Source organism: Talpa occidentalis, unplaced genomic scaffold (genome assembly GCF_014898055.3).
Source record: "Talpa occidentalis isolate TD23 unplaced genomic scaffold, MPIMG_talOcc4v2.1 talOcc4.13, whole genome shotgun sequence".
In the NCBI taxonomy this organism is placed as follows: domain Eukaryota; kingdom Metazoa; phylum Chordata; class Mammalia; order Eulipotyphla; family Talpidae; genus Talpa; species Talpa occidentalis.
Genome location: NW_023601322.1, coordinates 46,871,597 through 46,897,019, shown reverse-complemented (window position 1 = coordinate 46,897,019; position 25,423 = coordinate 46,871,597). Strand labels below are relative to the sequence as shown.

Sequence of the window (25,423 nt, the reverse complement as noted above, 5' to 3'; positions counted from 1 at the left end):
AGACAACAAAGGGATATGGGAAGAACTTAGAAAATAGCCAGGGTAGAGTTATGATTTTCAGTCATTATCCAGAGGCTGCATTCAAAGCAGAGGAAGATTGTTAATACAGTACCTTCCTAAATAACTATGGGCAGATTCTTCTGAGTGGTGAATACATAGGCCAATGCCCAAAATACCAGATCACTCTAAGTATTAACTTTTAGTGGCATGACTTGAACTGAATGATGTAGAATAATTTCTGGCAAGCCCATTCTCTATGATTTTTTTTTTTTTTTGGTAATGGCTTTATCAAAATATAAGCCACATTCTATACAGTTCATACATTTAAAGAGTTTCAAACAATGGATTTTGCACATTCAGTTATGTAACCATCAGCACAATTTTAAAATAGTTTCATCACCCAATTTACTTTATTTTTATTTATTTTTTTTAAAGATTTATTTATTTATTTATACAAACACTGGGTACAGTCAGAAGCGCTCACCAGAGCCAGAGCGGGGAGCAGAGCAGGCAGAAGGACCGAAGTACACTGCTGAGGGGAGCAGCAGGCAGCAGGAGAGGTCTGTGCGCCATGTGGGACCTTCCTCCAGTGGCCGGGGAGCAGCCTGGGATCAAACCGGTGCTGCAGAGGCTGCAGGCAGCTTCGCAACCCAGCGCTCAACTGCTGCGCCACCGGGGAGGCCCAGCCCAATTTACTTTAATTTCGATGGAAATGCTGCAAGTACATGGCCCTACTGTTTATGAGGAAGGTGTACATATTTAGGGAAAATTTGGAGGAATCACTAAAGTATGGCCTGAAGGGGCCTATTTCCTACAAGAAAGATCTGAGATTCTGTACCGAGCTATGTAGCATGCTAACCTCTCAAGTGGAAGAGGCCTGGTTAAAAGCTAGTTCTGTCACCTTGTATGTGACAAGATGTCTCAGTGCTGCATAGACTTGAGCATAATTAGTGACTCCTGGAAGTGGCCTACTTCCTGATCTGCTTGTAACTATAAGCAAATCCAGATTACTTGTGAAAGCGGTCCCAATCAAATACACTACCCAAGTGAGTAGCTTTTTTAAAAATATTTTTATTTATACAAGAATCGGGGTACAGGCCAGATGCGTGGGAGGGTGAGAGGATTCACCAGAGACAGCAAGGAGTAGAACAGGCAGAATGATGAAACACACTGCCGAGAGGAGCAGCAGGCGAGACAGGAGAGGTCTGCTCACCATGTGGCACCCTTGCCGGCCAGCAGGGATCAAACTGGTGCTACAAAGGCTGCAGACAGCTTCACAGTGGGGTGCTCAACTGCCTGTGCCACCAGGGAGGCCCCCAAGGGAGTAGCTTTTAAATGATGTAGCAGTAGAGAAGGAAGAAAAAGATTCTCCTTCTAATTTGGCTCAATTTATTGGTGTGACAGAATGGTGTGCTTGGAGGTGGAGGGGAGTACTGGAGTGATAGGATCGAAATGGGGAGAAAAACACACATTTTACTTTTTAAAATTTACTGCTAAGGTCTACTGAGTACAAGAAGAAAGGCAAGAAAAAACAGCTTATGTTTAATTGGTAGCTGTCCCACTCACCCCTCACTACATTCTGACTGGGCTGTCCACGTTCTGGAGATCCATTGGAATGAACTGGAATATCTGGAATGGTCTCTAGTAGAGACTAAAATAAGAGAAGACGAACATAAAACACTTTACCATATAAGTAGTCTAACCCCACATTTCAAAATGATTTATGTTCTATAGTATATAGGACTTCTTTTCACAAACAGCCATTCTATATTTCATAAAGGGCTTGCATATCGTTTGCATTGCTTTTGCATTCAGTTCACACCTGTACAACTCACACAGGTTTCTCAAAAGAGAACTGCCAAAATAACTGCATCTTCTTAGCTCTTAAGTATTTGCTGCTCATACCTTTCCTAAGATGCAGAAATTAAAATACTCCATGTTACAAGAATTAAAATATACTAGAGTTTGACAATTACACATTTATAGTATATGTTATTCTTTTTTTTAAAAAGATGTATTTATTTATACAAGAACTGGGGTACAGGCCAGAGGTGCAGGAGGGTGAGAAAATTCACCAGAGACAGTGCGGGTTGCAGAACAGGTGGATTGACTGAAATACAATGCTGAGGGGAGCAGCGGGCAAGGCAGGATTGGTCTGCTGCGACATTTAGGGATCTCCCTGGCCAGCCAGGAATCGAACCTGTGCTGCAGAGGCTGTGGATAGCTTCACAGCATGGTGCTCAACCCAATGCGCCACCTGGGAGGCCCAGTATATATTATTTTTGATGCAGTTGGTAATACATTTTGGCTTAAACTCTAAGTGATGACACAGTTAGAGAGTTAATGACAGGGATTTTTTAACTAGACTGGATTCTCATCCTGGTTTAGCTACTTTCTGTGTAACTTTGAGCAAGCTACTAGAACTCTCTATTGTTTAGTCTCCTAAACTATAAAATGAAGATGATAATAAAAGATACTTGAAGAGGTATTATAAATTTTCAATAACTTATTCTGTATAAACCACACAGAACAATATTTCGTCCATGGTGAATACTACATGAGCTACTGTTAATATATCAACATATTCCTTCATTGCAAAATAGAGTGGCAATAACTACTAAAAATTTAATTTTGTTTTCTCACTCAGTTTTTCCTCTTATGTGCTATTGTCTTCACTGAGACCTGCCAAAACAAAACACTTCCCTGTAATCTTATCTGTTGCATATCTATCCTCTGAAGAACTCTGCAAAGTGACTTACTCCTCAAATTAGATGCGCATTAGTAAAAAAAATTTACACACAAATTCTACCAATACAAATTGTAATGTGGGAATTATCATCTGTGAATACATGTGAGGGTGAAAACCTGTTACTTTGTCAAGAATCTTTTATTTGTTACTCACAACAGAGCCTGTTCTATCTTCCCCCAGAGTCCAGTGCTGTCTCTTTTATACTCATATTTATTTAGCAATAACCAAATATTTATTTCATGAACAATATTTCAATCCTGCTAAAAACTGCAGAAGGAAATTTTAATTCTAGGCCTTCTGTGTGTGTGTGTGTGTTTTTTCCTCCCTATTTTATCTCAAAGGAGATGACACACTTCTTATTGTGTAAACAGTATATAAATATATGGCCAATTATTAAAACATAGGTGTTCATTGTAATTGATAGAAGAATGAAAGGGCAAAAAAAAAAGTTTAGGGACATACAGCTCATAGTCAGTTGCATTTTTGGTGGTTCCAAAAACTAACACTTCAGAATAAAGATAACCAATACATTCAAACCCTTAAAAAGATGTGGACAAATTTTCAGTGATTTCTTGAGTTTTTGAACAAAGAAATGCTTTATCAAACACTGAAATAATTCACCAATGAGGGAGAATCAAACATTGAAATAATTCACCTATGTGAGAAACACTCCTGAAAATGAGAGACATTGATTTAGGGATTGAAACCATTGGTTTGGATGCTGAAACCTACTAAATGTCAATTTCTTAATCTATAAGGTGAATCCATCTGGTAAATTGGGTTAACTGGCCCCTTGCCAGTCTAGATAGTGAATGAGTGCCTGATTTTTGTAATGCAAATTTTTCTGGGGGCTTTTTTTTTTTTAAAGATTTATTTTATTTATTTATTTACACAAGCAATGGGTACAGTCAAAAGCGCAGGAAGGTGAGAGAATTCACCAGAGCCAGAGTGGGGAACAGAACTGGCAGACTGACGAAGTACACTGCTGAGGGGAGCAGCAGGCGGCAGGAAAGGTCTGCGCACCATGTGGAATCCTCGCCCAGCAGCCGGGGATCGAACCAGCGCTGCAGAGGCTGCAGGCAGCTTCGTAGCCCAGCGCTCAACCGCTGCGCCACCAGGGGAGGCCCTCTGGGGGCTTTCTTGTGGGAAGTTAGTAAGTAGGTCAGACATTGTGGATAACCCTCAGCTCATCTATGCCATAACCTGTATTGCCATTGCTAAGTTACTAATTGATAAGTCATTCACATTATTCTATGTGTCTACAACATCACTGTACCACAAAATAAAACAACCATAATGAAAAACTTGAAAATACAACAGAAAAGTCTATGATATATGGTGCTAATAACATAACCACCCTGAACAGTGGGGATATCCTGGACTTGTGTCATGCATGTATATGTCAACTATCCTGTATCTCAAAGTAGACAAACTGTCCCTGAGGAACATATATGAATGTGTCCACTCCATCTGCTGTCTAATGTGTTCTCTGTTTCCTTCTATTAACTGGCCATAGGAAAGCCACTACCTCCTTTAAGAAGGTCTCTTGCTTCCTGTTGTCTAGCATATCACCCATGCCAGATCACTTACACAGAGACACCAAGGGGGGTCTCCCACTGGAGGTGCGGCATGAGGAATTATGAGCACTTTTGACAAAGACACAAGTTCTGTTACTCAACTTTAATCAAGTGAATCTGTCCATGTTTGGGTAAGTCCTAATAACTAAGGCAGGGACTACAGACAATAGCAGAGCACCTTTACTATCAGAATAAGAGGTTTTTCATTTATCCTGCAGGTTAAATGCAGGTCATCCATAAGAACTTAGTCAAGAGGACCAAAGTTAACAAATTTCTATGTATTTGATACACGTAACAAGCATCCTTTGGATTCTGAATGTAGTGTATTAGTTATAGAGTCCTGTTTTACTGAGATCTATTCATCCCTCAGCTCTAAGTCTCCTTTTTAGCTAGCTGCGACAGCACTGGTTGCCTTACAATCTTAGTTCAAATTTTTCTTATCTATTGTGAAGAAATTGTTTCTCCTTGCCTTGACCTTGCAATTTTACCCTGACATGCAATTGCCTTGGCATGCAATGACTTACCATGGAGCCCTCACTCCTGGAAACTGCAAAACTCCCTTCTTCATCCTGGGACCCATCTGAGAGGGTAGTACTGTTGAGAGAAGCATCATCTGCCTAAATGAAGAAATGAAAGCACCATTCTTATTCAGGCAAATGCTTTCTGTTGCACTTCTGCAATCTATAATATGAACATATTTAGATATATGTGGCAATATATAGAGGTTATGAGTCCCTGGGCAGAGGTGCTGCATACAGCCCTTCAGAGATCACTACTGTGGGTCACCCACATGCCAGGCCCTCTGACAGACACTGGCCTCTATTTCCTGCCACAAACTCCATTTTCCTTAACAATATTTTGCTTTTATTCAGGGATTAGGTGTTAAACCAAAGAACTTGCTTTCCCTGCTCCTTTTTAGTTAAGAGTGATTGTGTGACAATTGTGGCCAAAGAGATGTAAGTGTAATTTTACCAAGAGTGCACGAAGAAAATCTAAGGCTTTCCTGAACAAAAAGAATAAGATCAGAGTATATATGCCCATAACAGGTTCAGAGATGACAGCCTTGAGTTGTCAAGCATTTTGTACAAATAAGGATGATGGCTACAGAGGGGGCTGGAAGAGACAGCATAGCAAATGGCTGGATCCTTGCTGAGGAGCATCATGTGTCTGTGCTGTCAGATTTGGACACCTCACTCAGTTTCTTCTTCATGTGAACAAAAACAACTCCTAATTTTCTATTACATGCAGCCAAAAACAAAATTAACTTTCAATTATTTTTAAACATATTCTATACAGATCTTTGTAGTAATTAGAATTCAGTAGCAATAGTATCAACTTATTTTGTCACTAAGAGAATTTTGCTTTAGTGTATAATGGTTTTACTGACGTGTAAGGCATAAATATTCTTCCCTTTGCTGAAGGAATCTTATTACAAAATTGAGTATATTTTATGAGAAATACATTATTTTGTCTTAAAAAGTTGTAATTCATCTTGCTTGACCACATTTTCTAAATTTTCCACTAAAGAGAGTATAAGATGAAGAAAAAACTTGTAGGAAAAAATAAAACACAAGAATTAATACAAGAAATTGAAGGTGACATACTGACAATCACCTACTTCCACTCCCACTCCAAATACAAAAAAAATGTATATTTTTAAAGGAATAGATTTTTAACAGAACTAGAAATCTGCAAAGAATTCTGTAGTAGACCAACTGTGGAAGGGATCCAATGGACTGTGGTGGAGGACTATGGGGTGCCTTGGTGGGTTGAAGGGTTGGAATGTGGTAACATATATCTGAAGAGATGTAATTCTATTCCTCCAAAATATATAGTTTTGTAAACCAATGTTATCTCAAAAAAAAGGAAGGAAATTAAGAAATTTATAGATAAAAAAGAAAGTGGAATTGGTTTGGCCAAGTTAAAAAAAAAACTACTTAAAACACTGTAAAAGGAAATGTCTAAATAGGGAAGAGAAAAGCAAATAATATGGAATGTACATAGTGCAGGAAAATAATGAAGAATGTTTGGAGTAAAATGGACTCTCTTCCTTTAAACATGTAGGTAGTCCCTAAATATCACACTAGGATAAATTCTCCAAAATGGAATCTAAATAAAATTAATTAACTTCCTGGGATAGGTGAGTTGTTGGTGTGAATAGTGGATTCTAAGGGAGAGGGAACAGGAAGCCACAGTAAAAGGCATGACAGAATGTAAAATGAAATCAGCTTTGCCTGGAGAGTTCCTCATCCCCTTCATTGGTTTTGCATTTGGGGAGAGTGTTTATTAACCTACCTGCCCCCTCAACACATCATAAGTACTTCCCACTTACAACACACAATCAGCAATTTTGGGGAAAATTTATCAACTCCATTGCAGAGGAAACATACATCAATTTCTACACCAATCATTCAAAAAATAAGTCAAGTTCTGCTCTACGCCTCTAGACAACTTTGGAGCACCTGAAAGTTGTGGTTTTACTTGCAATTGTGATATCTTCTGCCATGTAGAGTGTTTTCTCCCCTGCATTTCCTTCAATGGAGTCATTGGTGGACTCTGATGCTATAACATTCAGATGTACCGGGGAACAGAGAAGGGACTGGGGATATGGATCGGATTACCATTCAGGATCCACAGTTATGGTCAGAAGCTCTCCCTGCAGCGGAAGAAAAACCTAAAACCTGAGGACACTTGCTGCCACGCTTTGGGAGGTGTGCCCTTTCCTCAGCAGATGCTGCTTACGCCACACACTTAACTGTGTGCATCACTTAGTGCTGCACATTCCAAAAGCTGAGTGTTCCACACATAATGTTAACATTTGAAAAATAACTGAAAAAAACCTAAGTATTTATATTTTAGTTGATTTGGAAAATACTGAAAAAATATTTATATAGTAATCCACTTTATTTTTGCATGAGCTCATCCGCAAAGACGAAGTTTTCGTTAACAACATCCTCCACTTAGTAAACACATTAAAAATTAGTTTTTGTAGCTGTTGTTTCTGTTCATAGGTGCTTTTTTTAAGGATAGAAATGATTTTTTTTTACATTGAGGTAATGCTCGTTTACAATATTGTTTATGTTTTAGAGGTAAAGAAATTCTCCCTTCATTTTTGGTTGCCACACCATACCCACTATTTACCTATTAAATTATCCTTTGCTAACTTTAAAAACTTGGATGACAGGGCTGTGTCTGCCGAGAACTTGAATTATGCTGTATCTTTATCTAAGAGAAATGAGAATACACATCTTTCTATTACATTAGTGTTTGTGGTGACACTGTTCAAAACAGCCCAACTGGAAACAATCAAAATATCAATCATTAGGTGAATATACTAAAAGCAGTATAATTATGCAATGGATTATTCATAATAAGAGATTCAAACTTCTAATATGTGCAACAAATGGATGAATCTAAAAACCATTATTATGAGTGAAAGAAGCCAGGTACAAAAGTGCGTATTTAAAATTCCACTTATACATGATAAGTGAAACTTACACATGATAAGTAAAGGTGATCACAACAGGGCTTGTCTCTGTGGAAGTGGGAGTACAGCTAACGGGAAAGGACCTGAGAGAAACTTCTGTGTTGAAGGAAGGATTGTTCTATATTTTGACTGACTGTGGTTACATCAGTGAAGTCATTTGTTAAAAGTAAGTGAGTTATGCATCTAAAATGCATGCATTTATTGTCTATAAATTACACTTCAAAAAAAAGTATAAAAATAATTCAATTCCTTAGGAATAATTTAATTTTTATCATCATAGTAATTTTAAGAGTTGCTGTTACTATGAATCAAGAACCTATGGCTACATAACAGGTAAATCCAAGAGAAAAAAGTTGTTCTTGAGAAATTAGAGTGTTGGGCCTCCCCAGTGGCACAGCGGTTGAGCGCTGGGTTGCGAAGCTGCCTGAAGCCTCTGTGGCTCTGGTTCGATCCCGGCTGCCCCCCGGCTACCGGAGGAGGGTCCCGCATGGCGCAGACCTCTCCTGCCGCCCGCTGCTCCCCTCAGCAGTGTACTTAGGTCCTTCTGCCTGCTCTGCTCCCTGCTCTGGCTCTGGTGAATTCTTTCACCCTCCCGCGCTTCTGACTGCTTGTATGAATAAATAAATAAATCTTAAAAAAAAAAAAAGAAAGAAATAAGAGTGTTTTCTGATATTTACAGAAAGACTAAGAACAAGCTAAAAATAATACAATCATAACCAAGAAAAAAATTAGAAATCTGGAATACAGAACACAGGGCAAATAGACAAACGAGGGAAAATTTAGGAGATACTGAAATCCACTTAAAGCGAAGCAACAACTATATAATATGTGATCTAGAAGAGTGGGACACTGAAAATGGGGAGAAAAATAAGTTAAGACATAGCAGAGGGCAATGTCCAGAATCAAGAAAGAAAACAATTTAAAAAGGACTCACTGAATAGTTACCATGATGAATGAAATAAAGGGCAGATCCTTGTGAAGCTCAAAATAAATTTATATTTCAAAAATATTGCATAGAGCAAACAAAGAAACAAAAACACCTTATTTCTAATTGGATGGGATTCAGGCAACTAAAATGAGAAAGAAATAAAACAAAAATAATGTCATACTAAAAATGGAATGGCCAGTGAATGAAAGAGAAGAGAAAGTCTACTGTCCAGGTTTTCCAGGAGAGATAAGATTTTTCCTTGCACGGACAATCAGTTGGCACATTCTTAACAGAAACATCAACATGGCGCCCACAATGCATTAACTATCTTGTAAGTGTAAAGATTAAATTCACATATTACAATGGCAGCACAAAAAGAAAAGTCAGAAGTTCATGCTAAGGTTGGCACTGCATAGTAGTGCAGTTGTACCAGCTTGATCTGCCCATTATATTAAAACATATTCCCACTTGTTTAAACCAAGTTTCCTTAGCATTTCTCTTCTATGAAACAAACACAGATGTAACTGATAATTTTTAACAGATGGTATGATTGTATTTTGCAGGAAATTATGAATCAATAACAAGTGTAGCTATTTGATTTTCACTCAAGACATTGAAAACAATCAGAAACTACTTTGCCTTCTGAATAAACTAATACCTTGAATGAACAATTCATTATCTCAACTGCACATGAGGAAAAATTACTTCTTTTAGGTGTATAAGAAATGATTTGTAGAGGTTTGTGGTGGCTGTAGTTTGGATTGTTTTTTGAAAAACAATTTAGGCATTTGGATTGAGAGTCAAAGATCAACAACATGTAACGCATATGTAGACTAGTCCTTTATTGTAAGTAGCTTACTGCACAATAAACATGTCGGACTTTAATGAAATCATATAGACTTTCTTTTTAACGGGTTTATTGAGATCTATCTTATACACAATTAACTCACATATTTAAAGAGTATAAAGTAGAGTTTGATGAGTTTTGACAAATATTTAGGCCTGTGAAACCATCACCACAGTCAAGACAATTAACAAAGTTAGCACTCCCCAAAATGTCTTCATATTCCCTACCAGTATTGATTTCCTCTCCTCCTCATTTCCTCTCAGTTTCCAGGCAATCACTGATATTCCTTCCCTTATTATTACATTTTCTATAATTTTATGTAAGTTGAATATTTTGGGGGGGCTCTGCCTTCTTTCATATGGCATAATTATTCTGAGATTCACCTGTGTGTATCAATGGCCCATTGCTTTTTTAGTGTTGAGTAGTATTCTACTACATAGATGTACTACAGTTTGTTGATCCTTTTCCTTTTAGACAATACTGGGCTGTTCTTAGTTCAATACTGGAGCTATCATGCTTTAAATATTTTTGAATAAGACCTTATATGAATATTTATTATCTGAGTGAAACAGATGGGTCTATGTAGGTCTACACTTAACATTTGAAGAAGTTGTCTAATTATTTTCCAAAGTGGATGAATGAGTTTACATTGCTACCAACACTGTATGAAAGTCCCAGTTGACTGACATCCTTGGCCCAGTGGTATAGTAAGTTTGCTTAATTTTGGCCATAGCTCATTGTGGCTTTATTTGCAACTCCATAATCACTAGCGATATCAAGCACCTTTTCATGAGCTATTTGAAATCCCTGATTTCTTTGGTAAGTGTCTGTTCAAATATTTTGTTGATTTTAAAAGATAAGAGAGACTGAACAAAAATTTACCACTGACAAACTAAAGGTATATTCTTAAAAGAGAAAATCTATTTGTTTTCAAAAGTTAAGAATTTATGTGGTAAGGTCAAGGGAAATAAAGGCTGGAAACACCAGGAAGGAGCAGATTGTGGGTTATTTCATTATTTAAAGAGAGTTTGTACTATTTCTGTAAATAATAGAGATTATTATCATGGCATAAAATGAGATAGGTAAGTCTGATGACCAAGCATCTCTTTCCTAAAACCTAGTAGAACAGAAAAAGCATAAATTAAAAAAAAATAGGAAAGAAGAATAACAGCAACATTCACAGAAGAGGTGATCAGAGAGATTTTCCAGGAATAACAAGGGTTCTATTCCAAAATCCATCTCCCTTTCCATCAAAACAGCACCAAGGAAGAAAGAAAATGGATATTCTGTAAAAGGATTAAGAAGGAAAATGACTAAACGCAGAGTAACCACAATAGGGTTCAATCATTATATGTATGCCACTTCAAAGTAAGTCTCTCCAACACCATCACAGTTTGGATAGGAGAACATATTGGGATTCAGGCATCATTTTGCCTTTTTTTTCCTATATGAGAGGAAGGTAGTGGAAGAACTATGAATATTGAAAAATAAATGGGAAACTATATGAATTTCACCAAGAGAAAGAAAACACAGTTGTGAGAAAAGGCTAAGGAACAGTCTATAAACAGAGCACCTTTATTGGTTGCAAGTCATTCCTACCAGGCTTGTCTGACTTTGCCCTACTCTGGCTCTGGGCAAAGGCAGGGGAGTGGGGGTGAGAGGGAAACACTGAAGGCTTAGGGTTAAAATAATGATGAAGTAAAGTGTTTGATACTCTCCTGGTGCTGGGGAAACAACAGACTATCTGTGGACTCCTCTGCTCCAACTAGGTAAAACTGTGGTTCCATAGAACTAACACTTCTATAAAGATGCTTTTAAATAAAAGCAAAAATACAAAGGAACTAAATCTGTGCAAAAGAAATTCCTACACTCATTTCGTTTCTGAGCATGGGTCTGATTTTAAAAAGCATGCAGCTTGTTCAGGTAACTACTAAACCTAGGCTCATTTGCTTCTGGATGTTTTCTTTACAAATCGGCTAAAGGTAGATAGCATGCTGATGCCTGTTGTCCAGTCATCTTAATGATGTTCATTGTTTTGAAGTTTTGCACAATTGTCTTGAAGAAATAGTTCTTCTTTCATTTTTACCATACTCTAACTTACCAAGGAAGCACTTGTTTTGATAACTCCTGGCAGCTCTTTTTCCTCCTGGGTGCCATCCAACTGAGCAGTATGGTTGTCACACCTATCACTGGGCTAATGAGAGAAAAGGAAGTCATTTTTAACCAGGATTATCTTTCCCAATGTGATTGTTTATTCAATTATGCATTACACCATAATCTGCAAAATGTACAGACATGTGGAGAGAAAGTCAATGACAACCGTGCAATGATAATAGCATTCATCAATTTGTCCATAATTACACTGATCTTCCATAAATGCCCTGCACTACAATAGAAATTGGTCTGGAAAGCAGACACTGCTAACTCCCTGCCAACATTCACTTTTCTGTTCCTCTTTAACTTATGAATATCATGATTTTGCTTCAAGAAGCTGTGTGTCTAAAAAGAACAAGGGTGATCATGTGATGGTTATGTCCAATGAAACAAAAGTAGAATCCTACCTGCTAGAGAACCCAGGAAAGCTAATGTTTTATTGTTAATGTGCATGGAATTAGCTTCTTCCAGAATGTGGATGTCTGTGAAGCCTAGACATTCTGAAAATAATAAATGTTAGCTCATATGCTTCGTGGAACAAAATGGAAAGATAAAGAAGTTGGTAGATCCATGTTAGGGATACCAGCCACACCAGTCTTAGTTTCTTATTTTTGTAAGGAAAATATTTTTTCTATTGTTTAAGTCATGCAGCTTACTGATGCCACCTTATAATCAATTTTTTATGACTGTAATTTCACAATGATTTATAAATTGATAGCAAGAATAGTTGTTTTTTTAATTACCAAACTGGAAATCTATTCAATTGATTATATCATGAACACATATGACTAAACCAAAAATTTCATCACATTCACTGACTATTGGGAAAACTCTGATTTTCATTTTGAGAGAAGGATATTTGAAGAATATTCTGATCATATTGAGCTATACTGTAAGCTTCTTGAATATGCTCTAAGATTTTAAGCATTTCTGATATAATGGCATCCCCCAAAATAAGATGCAACTATTTCATTCCAGTAATGAAGCAACTTAATTTATGCAAAATTAAGCATACTGGATAGTAATGAAAACACAGTTTTCACCAGACCTTAGAAATTATTATTTTATCTCATTTTTCATGATTTTTAATTTTCCCCCAAATTGTATGTACTATATCAATGAGAAAAATATATCTATATTGAAGTGGAAACAATACTAAAGAAATAGTACAAGAAAATGTAGGCCAAAAGAGAGGACTGAGAGGCACCAAATCCAGTGTCTTAAAATTATAAAACTATTTATAGAAGAAGAGATTCAAAATGGCACTGGAAATCAAGTGTTCTAATAACCAATCAGAAATTGTTAGAAATTCTTGGAAAATAAAAAGTAAAATTTTGTTTCATAATTATGGAGAAGTTAGCAGCCTAAGAACAGCATAAGATAACCTTGCTGATAAAGGACTGAGAACACAAAAGCAAACAGATAGGATCCTCTCTGGTGGCCTAGAGGTTAATTCTCTGCACTATCACCACTATGGTCTGAGTTGGAACCCTGGCCAGGGAACTAACCCACATGGCACATCCAACCTCTCCTGTCTCACCCACTGCTTCCCTTAGCAATGTATTTTAGTAAATCCCCGTTCTGCTTCACACTGTGTCTCTGCTGAATCCTCTCACTGTCCCACATCTCTGGCCTGCAATTATTAAAAACCATTTACTCAATAGAGAAGCCAGTCAGGCCTTCCAACAGCCCCCCTGTATACTGAAAAGCAGGCAGTAGCTATGTATGAATACTAGAAAAGCACTCGAAATGAAGTGAGATATTTTCCTTAGGAAGATCTTCAAGGTACATGGTAAGAGTTGGACCAAAGCATGCCATTCTAGATTTTCACAGAAAACAGGGATAGAAAAATAAAAGGAAAACCTCAGGTTTGTCTTAAACAGAAAGACATGAATTCATTCACCACATTCCCTTTGGCATTAAAGGTGTGTGATGTGTGTGTGTGTGTGTTTGTGTGTATATCTTTGCACATTCATGAATGCGTGCTATTAACTTCCATTCATATACTGTTGACATACTTTTATCAATTTACACAGGATCCAAATTTCTCCCTTTTATTCAAGAAAGAGTCAGGAAAAAAAATACATATAATGACAAATACACAGCAATGGCATATCTTAAGTCATTAATTAATCCAGTTTGCTAATAAATATAAGTCAATCACTAAGGATCATCAGTCATCGGACAAAATCAACATGAAAAAGTCATTCAGGGAAAAAATCAAAAATCCTGAAAAAAAAAAGGACAGTGATAAACATTCTAGAAAAAACAGAAATTTGAGAGAAGGCTTACAGTGATCTGATAACTTTAGAAATTTGAAAGGTTATTGCAATTATAAATCAGGACTAATTATAAGAATAAAGGAGAAATCAGTATAAAAGTAAGAGTTATTAAGAATTAGGACCTCCCAAGTGGCCTATGGGTTAAGTCTCTGTGCTATCACCTTTACGGCCTGAGTTTGATCCCCGACCGGGAGCTAAGGGAGCCAACCCATATATGGCACAGCAGACATCTCCCATCTCACCTGCTGCTCCTCTCAGCAGTGTGTTTCAGTAAATCTACCTGTTCTGCTCCCCACTCTGGTGAATCCTCTCATCCCCACACCTCTGGGCTAAACCCCAGTTCTTTGCAAAAAAAAGAGTTCTTAAAAATTAACAATATCATAGTTGAAATAAAAAAAATGGTGAGGACTGAATTATAATCACTCATGACAAAACTTAGAAGAAGGGCTCTACAAAATAATTTAGACAAAATTTCCTAGTTTACAACAAACAGGACAAAAATATTGAAATATAAGACAAGTTAAGAGACGCAAGAGTTTATTCCAAGCAATGAAAGAGAGGCCAGAAAAAAGAGAAAAGAAATAATGGAAAGAAGCAATGCACTATGGTGGAGGAATATGTGTGTTGTAGCGGTGAAAGTAGTGTGGTAACACAGAGGTGTGAACCTATATCTCTGAACCACATACAGTGTTTTTATGTCAATAAATAAAAAATTATACTATTTTTAAAAAGCATAAATTAAACAAAAATGTCAGTGGTACTCACTAAATACTGCTTTTTTAACAAAAAAAGGCAGGAGCTTATTCTACTACAAACTGTCCAAAATGACCCATATCTAGTGAAGACTTAAAGAAACTGTGGAAGATAAAAATACTAAGATTTGGAAAAACAGATCATTTTTGTGCTTAACAATTTCCATTAAATGAGAGCAAAGTAAGAGAATTGTTATTTTTCATACTTTTTTGCACATTATTTTTCCGCTTATTCAATTAATAAATAAATTTATTTCATTGTGGCATAAAAATAATGCAAAGAGGATGTTCAGAACTGAAATGAAATGAATAGTTTTTCAGAAACAAATTTAAAAGTTGATCATGATGAGAAGAAAGAAGTTTCATATACATGTTTTATAATATATATATTAATATATAAATTTAAATAGTATTTAAAGAGGCATCTGACATGTCAATATCAATACTGTATGAAAGAGTAAACAGATAAATGTCTATAAATTTCTGAAGGAAACCAATTTAGGAACCAAAAGTGTTGGATACTCACAAGTACAGGATTTAAGTTTTTAAAGATGACTATTTAGTAGCCAGAGATACTCCTTTCCATTTTTATTCTTTGTCCATTTTATTCTTTGAGCAAACAATGAAAGGATACAACCAGCTAAGAAGATACAATTTTTCTAAATATATGTGATTATTCGAATTAATACTGTTACTATTCTCTGTAGTCATTCTGTTATTCCAGCTCTCAAGGTCCTGTTTGAGAAAATAGAATGCTTTCTCATTCTATAAATTGATGACCAGTTCAGAGAGTTAGGAGTAAAATTTAAGTGTTTTCTTCCTTCTCTGTGAGAAGTCTACCACACTTACCTCTTGATAAACCCTTAAAAAGGGTAACACCTCCAAGGAACTGAAATAAAAGGGATAGAGGAAAAGGAGAAAAGAAATAACATAAGCCCAGACCAATCATGGGAATCTGCGATGAGGGTGGGAGTGTCAGTGTGGCTTCACACCTAAAATAAGGCTCAGTACTATATGCAATTTGACATCTGGTCAAGTAAGGAGGACCAGGAGTGACCTAATTATGAGTTCAAGTTCTGCTGCTTCAGATAAGGTCCCCCAGACAAATAATTCTCCTTATTTAAGAGACCTGCCATAGCTCTTGCTGATCTCTGAATAAAAGGTTTAGTACATAGAAACCCTTAAATAAGACAATCACATCCTCCCGTGGGAACCAGGAGGCACCTTTCCTTCTTCATACTACAAAGCCTGTCTTCCACAGAGCCTGGTTGTTCCCTCTGTTCCCAAGTGCAGTCCAAATATGGCCCTATGTGGTGACCTCCTTCCCCGCTGTGAGAATACGTGACTAATAAACTGCTATTGATCTCATCTGTCTAGAGTTGTGTGTGCCATGTGTTTGATCATCCTAGCAACTCTAGGGCAGGAATTCCTCCATCACCTGTGGGGTGAAGAGGAGGAACTGAGACATCTGTATAAAAAGGTCAAAGAATTCCAGCACTTGAAAAGACTCCAGTGTCTACATTGATTTCCCTTCTTCTGGCTGAAGGAAGAGGTAATAGCTCCTATGAGGGGGAACAGGATTTGTGTGAGGAACAAATCCTAGGATTCAGTGTCCTCAGAAGTAAGGTGTGTAAGACTCCTGTACTGAGGGAACATCTGACACTAAAGGACATCTGTTTTCAACTCAACAGGAAATACAGACCTCTGACTTGATAGAATTAACATTCTTAGGATAAATATAATGAAATTGGGGGATTAGAGACAAATCTGCCTACGGCCCCAGCTGACCCCACTCTACCTCCAGACCTAAGCTACTAGAAGGGCAACCAGAACCAAACTGCCCACATCCAAAACCTTCAGCAGCATTTTGGAAGTGACCAAGAACTAACCTGTATTAGGGTAAGTACAAGATCCAGACAGAGTGTCTCTTGCAAAGTATACATACACAATGAAAATATAGTACATAGAAATGAACCATCAACACCACCACCACCACCATCATCATGATCAGCTCAAAGAGGTTATCCTCAGAACAGCAAATAATCCCTTTTCCTCTGCTATGAAGGGAGAGAAGAGCTAAAGGAAAGGAAATTGGAGTACAACAAAGTCTCTCACTATAAATATTCTGCTGCCATTAATTCAAGTGAAATCAGATGTTTCCCTTCTATATCTTCAAACCTACTTTCTTCCATATCTCAGAGCACACCACTTTAATAAATAAAAGGACCCATACTCATTCATACAAAGTGGTACAGATTATGACATGGGATTCATCTCACAAAAACAAAGTCTGCTTTATTCAGAAAGCTGCACTGGCAGTTAAGAACTTTGAGTTGCACTTTTTGAAACTCTGTATTAAAACAGACCAGGTAGCTTCTAATAAAGTGTATTGTATGGCTTATACTAGATACTGCACTTTTCCTACATATTGCCACCCATTTCTGCTATATTGCTACTTCATACAAGATATTTACATTTAGAAAATAGCTGCAATGTCCCAATATTTCTTATGATGAGAATTAAATTAATATTGTAAGCTACCATGTAGGGTAGCTTTACCATTATGTGCTAGGCTAACAGGGTAAACATTTAGCTGTCAACCAACTCTTAAATTCTGATATCCAGCTGTGGCTGTCATTACAGTATGGTTGTTTTTAATCATTGTAGATGATGATCTGATGGACAGCTCCCATACAAACTGCAGGCTGCCATTTGGCCAGCATTCCTTGGGGAGGGAAGAATTGTACTGAGTGAAGGCATACATACTTGATTGAGGGGAGATAAGGGGGAGGGGCGAGGGTGCACCCAGCAGGCAGGGTCATCAGTGAAAAGACAAAGACTGCACTGGGCAGTACTTTCCCTCAGTACTGGTACTGGCCTGGTAGATTGCACTGACTGCAGAGACTCAGGTCAGGAATACCAGAGACGAGAGATATTAGCAATGGTACTGCATGAGTGAGTCTTTCCCCAACCCACAAAATCCTATCAGTAAATGACCCCCCCAACCCCCTAATTCAGCAGATGCTAGATCAGGTCTCCATATTTACAGGTACCCAAAAAGGCCAAACATCTAAAATCATATAAAGCTGGGGAAAAGGTTAAAAAAACAACACTACCATAGTGCCACCTGATGGAAATAAAGTACTGCAAATATCTAAGTTAACTATTACAGAAACTAAAATGGAACTATATGGAAATGAAAAGCAGCAAAATGGGCAGACAGAAAAATACAACATATGGCACCATGAGACCTCAAGGAAATCATAAGGAGAGAACAGCTTTCTGGAAACCAAACAAAAAGACTTTGAAGATTTTATACTCCTATCATATACAGAGTTTAAACTGCCATGATAAAGAAATTCAAAGAAATGGAAAACGCAGAAAAATAAGTGAATGACCTCAAAAATAAATTTAATTAACATAAAATAGAAAAAAATATACCACAACAGAGATACAGGTTGGAAAATAACTAATAGAGGGGGAAATTTTTGAAAAAATCCATGGAGAAATATGCCAAAATGAAAAATAAAATCAGTGACCTTGAAGATAATAATGCACAAAGGTCCCAGGTGGAAGAAGAGACAGAAGAATAAAAAATCATGAAGAAAAACTTCATGAACTATGCAAATCCATTAAGAAAGGCAGCATAAGAATAATGGACATTTCAGGTGAAAAGAGTGAGAAAGGAACAGAGAATATGTTCAAGAAACAAGAGAGGAAAACATCACAAACCTGAGTAAGGAGCTAAAATACAAGTCCATGAAGGGAAAAGAACACGTTCTTACTTAAATGCAATAAGATCTAAAACCAAGACAAACATCATGAAATTTCCAAGAATTCAAGACAAAAAAAAAAAAAATTGAAGGTAGCGAAAGGGAAAAACTATAAAAATACTCCCATTAGGTTTTCATCAAAATGTTTAAAGATGAAAATTGCCAGTCAAGGATACCATATGCTGAATACTCTCCCTCAGATATTAGGAAGAAATAAAGTCCTTCCCAGACAAAGAAATGTTGAATGAGTTTGTAAACACTAGATCCTGTCTTCAGGAAATATTGAAATGAGCACTCCTACCTAAATTGGAGAGAAGAAAATCCACAAAAACATAAACAAGGAAATACATAGAACTAGAAAACTCAAGACAAAATGACACCAGCAGACCCTCATAAATCAAGTACTATCTTAAATGGATATGGACTGAATTCACCAAAAGGCACAGAGTAGCTGATTGAATCAGAAAACAAAACCCATCTTATGATACCTCCAGGAGACTCATAGATAATTCAAACTTCAAAGATAATTATTACAGGCTCAAAGCAAAGGGTTGGAAAACAATCCTGTAAGCAAATGAGAGCCCTCCAAAATAAAGAGACAGCTATATTTATATCACATAAAATAGACTTTAAGCTAAAAATGGTAATAAGAAACAGGTATAGACATTATATAATGATTAAGGGATGAAAATATCAGAAAGACATACCACTCAACAATATATATGCACCAAATAAAGGGGCATCAAAATATATGTCAACTTTTGTAAAATCTGAAAATAGGCATTAGTAACAACACAAGAGGCATAGGGGAATTTAACACCCCACTCATATCAATGATCAGACAGACAGAAAATCAACGAGGAAACTAAAGCATTAAATGAGTAATTGGACCACATGGGCATATTAGACATTTGTAGAGTATTGTATCACTGAGAAGTTCAGAAAACATTCTTCTCAAATATACACAGAACATTCTCAAGATCAGACAACATACTGGGTCACTTTTAGTGTCAATAGATCATGAGTACTGAACAAAATACTACTGGATAACTATTGAGTTAATGAAGAAAACAACAAAGAAATTTAAAAATGCCTGGAGATAAATGAAATTGAAGACATGAATTACCATAACCTATGGGATGCAGCAAAAGCAGTATTAAGAACGAAGTACATAACAATACAGATCCATATTAAGAAACAAGAAAGAGCTCAAATAAATAATCTAAGCTTATACTTAAAGGAACTACAGAAAGGACAAATAAAGCCAAAGCTAGTAGAAGTGAGGAAATAATAAAAATCAGAGCAGAAATAAATGAAATAGAAATTTTAAAAAGTCAGACTAAAAGATCAATGAAACTAAAATCTGGTTCTTTGAAAAAAAAAATCAACAAAATAGACAAAAGAATGAAATTAGACGAGTTACCTGTCTCCTTAATAGAATCCTGATTTTTTTTTCAGTAACTTTTGTCTCCAACTATAAAAATGCTGACTTCCCAGGCTCTTTTTGCAGCTAAGGATGACCATATAATATTTCCAGGTAATGAAAAGTAAATGGAGTGCTACCAAATAAGAGTTCCAGGAAACTAAGGTCAGAAGTAGAAAGAGTCAGTTTACACAAGTTCTAGGAGATATCAGGAACATGGATATGGTGCCTGAAGTAGCCAAGTCAATGTATAAGTAAATGATTGAAGGTCACATGTGAAAGTCAGAATAGAAAGAAGGAAGCTGGATTAATAATTAGAAAAGGAACACCTACCCTAAGCTTTCTCTTGAAGAGAGAAAAACAAAACCATATTTATATAGCTCATGAGTTCTCAGGTTTACAAAATATAAGTGATAAATGTACATGTAAGAGATATAATCATATTTTTTTAAATAGACTAGTCTGTACAATTAAAAGTTAGTCCCACTGTTAATTATCAATTATAAATTGGAAATAAATTAGATTGACTATTTTGCTCAATTACATGTCTGAAAGGAACAATCTGACTCAAATGTTCTGAATACTGGAAAAGATTTTGGGGCACTAAAATTCTGCTCATGACGAACAGTACTGTCAATCTTGTATTTTGTATCTAGAGGTTGATTTAATATTTGTGATTTAGTGCCTAATGGTACTACTAAAACAAAGGCTAAAACTCCTTTAAAAAATGAATTTATTACATACCTTATGTGATCATACAATTTTATTTGGGTACATGGAAATAGTTATTTTTCACCAATGTTGTCCATATTTTCAAAGTTTCCAGTAAAGAGTATGTATTACTTTAATAAGGAAAAACTACCTTTTTTGGAAATGAAAAAATACTGGCATAAGAACTGGCATAAAAAATTGGATCAAGATAGCAAATTCACATACCACTTTTTCTTCTCCTCTCCAAATTAAAAATGTTGAGATACCTTTTTCAAAGAATAGATGTAGAAATCACTGAGCATTTCCATTGGCAGAACAGAAATTTTTATATGTTAATGGATGACAAATGCAAGCAAGAACTGTTTGATAAGAACAGAGTTAGTTTGAAAAAAGGTACAAGAAAATATATATAGAAGCAAATGCTAATCCAGAAAAAGCAGAGAGCCAGAATGAAAACAGAAAACGCAGGAAGGCATCCCTCAGCTCAGAAGACAATGACCCAGGTAATTAAAGAATGTTTTTTCTGAACAATGAGGCCAGGAGAACTTTCCTCCTTCTAATACTTATCATAAGCCAGTAGCTGCAAGTGATTCCAGGATAAAACCCAAGATGGATCCTTTTGCTGACAGAGTGACCAGCAGCCTTGAGGTGGGGGTGTGTTTATGGGAGAGGAGGGATGCAATGACTGTCCTAATGTGAGTGTTATGGTCATGAAGAGAAATAGAACTGGGTAGTACTTCATAGGGGTCTTCTAAAAAGATAGGAACAGGAGTATAAAAAGGTAAAGTTAGGTCTGCCTAAAGGGAAGTGAATTATGATTACTCAGGACTTGTTTATTTTCACTGATACCATATTTCTGTATCTTAAAGTGAAGTGTGACAAGCTTTACCACTCACACAGGTTCAGGTTCCTGTTCACACACACACACACACACACACACACACACACACACACACACACACACACAAACAAAATTGGGGAGCAAGGAGGTTTACATAACTGCATTGGAAATATAACATCATTACCTATACTAATCAACCAATCAATATAGTTCTCCACTAACAATATAAATAAACTCACAGGATCAAGATCAGTTAAAAAATGCAATGAAAGTGAAAAACAAAAAGCTAAAAGTAAACATGACAAATAATTCAAAGAAAAGAAGAAAACCTTGTAATTTAAGGTTTAATTAGTTAGTACCTTCAGAGGACTGAGAGGCTATTGCAACCAGGAAACAAGACTAGATTGTTAAAATATAGGGGAAATCAGATAGGAGATACTTCAGTAAATTAACAATATGACTCAGGTTTGATTTTTTTATTTTTATTTTTTAAAGATTTATTTATTTATTTATACAAGAACCGGGGTACAGGCCAGATTCGCAGGAGGGTGAGAGGATTCACCAGAGACAGCGCTAGGAACAGAACAGGCAGACTGACAAAATATACTGTTGAGGGCCTCCCCGGTGGTGCAGCGGCTGAGCACTGGGTTGCGAAGCTGCCCACAGCCTCTGCAGTGCCAGTTCGATCCCTGGCCGCTGGGCGAGGGTCCCACATGGCACGCAGACCTCTCCTACCGCCCGCTGCTCCCCTCAGCAGTGTACTTCATCGTTCTGCCTGTTCTGCTCTCCACTCTGGCTCTGGTGAATTCCCTCACCCTCCTGCACTTCTGCCTGTACCCAGTGCTTGCATAAATAAATAAATCTTTAAAAAAAAATACACTGCTGAGGGGAGCATGGGAGTGACAGGAGAGGTCTGTTGAGCCATGTGGGACCCTCGCTGGCTGGCCAGGATCGAACCGGCACTACAGAGGCTGTGGACAGCTTCACAGCACTGCGCTCAACTGCCTGCACCACCAGGGGAGGCCCTGACTCAGGTTTTAAAAATTAATGACAGGTAGAAGAATTAATAAACTTATGGACAAATTATAGATATAAAAATTGAAAGTGAGAGATATCCAAGAAGGCAGAGCAAACATGCCACAGACAAAACTTGAAAAATATGAAAGAACAGAGATTCAATGCAAATAATGCAATAGTCATTTTGAGGAGTCCAAGAAGGAGATAAGTGATAAGACAGAGGGAATATACACTTGTTTTAAATGTTAGAAGAAATTTGGACTTGAAGAATAATGGGATCTCAGAATGAGAGAGCTTACTTAGCAGCAACCAAGATAAATATTCTAGCCAGGAAGAACCAATAAAATTTAAAGATTCCAATGATAAAAATAAAATTCAGGGCCTCCCCGGTGGCATAGCGGTTGAGCGCTGGGTTGCGAAGCTGCCCGCAACCTCTTCAGTGCCGGTTCGATCCCCGGCTGCTCCTGGCCACCGGAGGAGGGTCCCACATGGCGTGCAGACCTCTCCTGCCGCCCGCTGCTCCCCTCAGCAGTGTACTTCGGTCCTTCTGCCTGTTCTGCTCCCCGCTCTGGCTCTGGTGAATTCTCTCATCCTCCCGCGCTTCTGACTATATCCAGTGCTTGTATAAATAAATAAAAATGATTAAAAAAAATTCAAAAATTTTCCACAGTGTAGATAAAGGAATGAGATTGATATAGACATTGTACTTCCCCCTCAGCAATGGTACATGAGAAAAGATAATGAACTTTCAAATTTTTGAAGGAAAATGATATTAGTCATGGGATTCTAAGTGCAAAAAATTAAGGAAATAACTAGTATTATATATATATATATATATATATATATACACCTTTTGAATTATTGGATTTATATCTTCACTAGGTACTTGAGTTGGATTAAGATTAATGCAAAATCACCTTTTGAAACTCAATGTCAAATCTTTATTAAGACAGTGCAATGGAAAATTCTAGGTAATTATCCTATTAATGTAGGTAAATGATGCCAAAGAGAAAAATAAAGACAGGAGGGGATATGGGTAAGGGGAGAGATAAAGGAAAAATAAGGAGGAAGAGGAGGAGAAGCAAGAGGAGGGACAGAGGAGGAAGGAGATGGAAAGGAAAGCAAAGAGCAACCACAAAGAGACTCTTAAAGAGAGAGCAGGAAGGAAGAATTGGTGTTTAGGATGACAAATTCAAATAGGAAACTGAACAGTTTAGGTATATTCCTAAGAAACTCCCAAGTCTCTCTACCTCAGAAGCAGAAGCTGCAATTTTTAGGGGCGGTGGGGGGGTGGAATCAGTGAAGATGGCTATTTGGCCTTATATAAATATATATATATATTTTTTAAAGGCTAGCTTTATATGGCTTTTTAACTTTTTTTTTTAAGATTTACTTATTTATGCATACAAGAGCTGGGGTACAGGCCAGAGGTGGGGGGGTGAAAGGATTCACCAGAGACAGAGTGGGTAACAGAACAGGTAGACTGACTGAAGTACACTGCTGAGGGGAGCAGCGGGTGGCAGGAGAGGTCTGCACGCCATGTGGTACCCTCAGCCAGTGGCCAGGGATCGAACCAGCGCTGCAGAGGATGCGGGCAACTTTGCTAATCCAGCGCTCAACTGCTGCGCCACCTGGGAGGCCAGCTTTTTAACATTTTAAAGAACAATTCAAATTTTTAAGCAGCATATACAATACCAGGCTGACTTTCAGAGGCCCCATTTCTCAGAATAGTACAAAATCTCTACTCCCTAGAATATATGGTCTTTCTTCCACCTATGACCACTTTCCTTGCCTCAGGCCTCATTCTCAATTCACTCTAGAACTACAGTTTCAACAGTAAGGCTGGAAGGGGCGAGAAAGGCGGGCAAGAGGAAGAGTCCCCCCATGCCTATCACTCTTCACTCTCACCACAGATGGGAAATCTCTCCTTGGCTCTCTCTCTACTTTTTCTGAAGTTAAATAAGAATCAGTTTATTGCAACTATGTATTACAGCAAAGTAAGAGTCTTCCTTTCTTTTTATGCTGAAATCCCCAAAGTGTAAAGTGCCTTGTTAATGTTTCCCTTCAGGGTCTATGTGAAAGAAGTAGGAACATGAAAAGGACTTTGTTTCCCTGTTTCTATTTCACTACAGGCCCAGAATTTTAGGAAGTCTACAGAGAACAGTCATGCATTTTCTTGAGTAACCAGAGGATTCAGGAGAAGCTATTTTATAGTATGGAAAGGAAGAATAAAATCTTTAGTCTGAAGTAATTGGAAGAAGTGAGAAAGGAAGTATGCAGGTCAGGTTCTTAGGAGATAACCAAACAATGACCCAGGGGGTTGAAACCTGCAAGAAAAACCTTTTCTTTGATTGGCATCTTGGCCAGGACACCTACTGATGGGACCCCTGCCTCAAGTTGTGAGAGACACCGTGACTCAATTATAGCTGTAGAAAACATCAAAATCCAGAAAGACACAGGTTTCAACAAGAATGAAAGTTCAAACAGCAAAGAACTCAAACTGTGCTTACCTCAGATGTGTCATTACATACAGAAAATCCTACAATTATAGTATTTTTTATTGAACAACTGAGCTGTTCAATATATTACCGATAAGCCACATGTGACAATTTAGATTTAAATCAATTAAAATTAAATTAAAATTCAGTTCCATACTCACACTAAGCTACATATCAAGTGCTAGTGTCACAAATGGCTGGAGGATACCAGATTAGACAGCACAGAAAATGATCATTTCCATTAATGTAGAAAGTTCTACAGGGTTGTGCTATTTTGGGACATCATTAGGACAAATGCAAAGGTTAACTAAATATATGTGAGCTACCCTGGCAACTACTTAGTGTGATTAATATACCTAAGAGAAGATATGACACACAATCTAA

The 25,423-nt window shown here is 37.2% G+C and overlaps 1 protein-coding gene across 8 annotated transcripts in view; it reads right to left on the bottom strand.

Moving 5' to 3' along the window:
- The window catches only part of ARHGAP28 (Rho GTPase activating protein 28), a 202,747-nt gene that overhangs the window by 36,292 nt on the left and 141,032 nt on the right, over positions 1-25,423 (bottom strand). For all 8 annotated transcript variants that reach the window (XM_054694201.1, XM_037508819.2, XM_054694200.1 and 5 more), the window contains 3 exons: positions 11,690-11,782; positions 4,851-4,943; positions 1,567-1,651 (listed from right to left, as the gene is read on the bottom strand). In XM_054694201.1, coding sequence (XP_054550176.1) covers positions 1,567-1,651; positions 4,851-4,943; positions 11,690-11,782 — 271 coding nt within the window. The remainder of the gene's footprint in view (positions 1-1,566; positions 1,652-4,850; positions 4,944-11,689; positions 11,783-25,423) is intronic.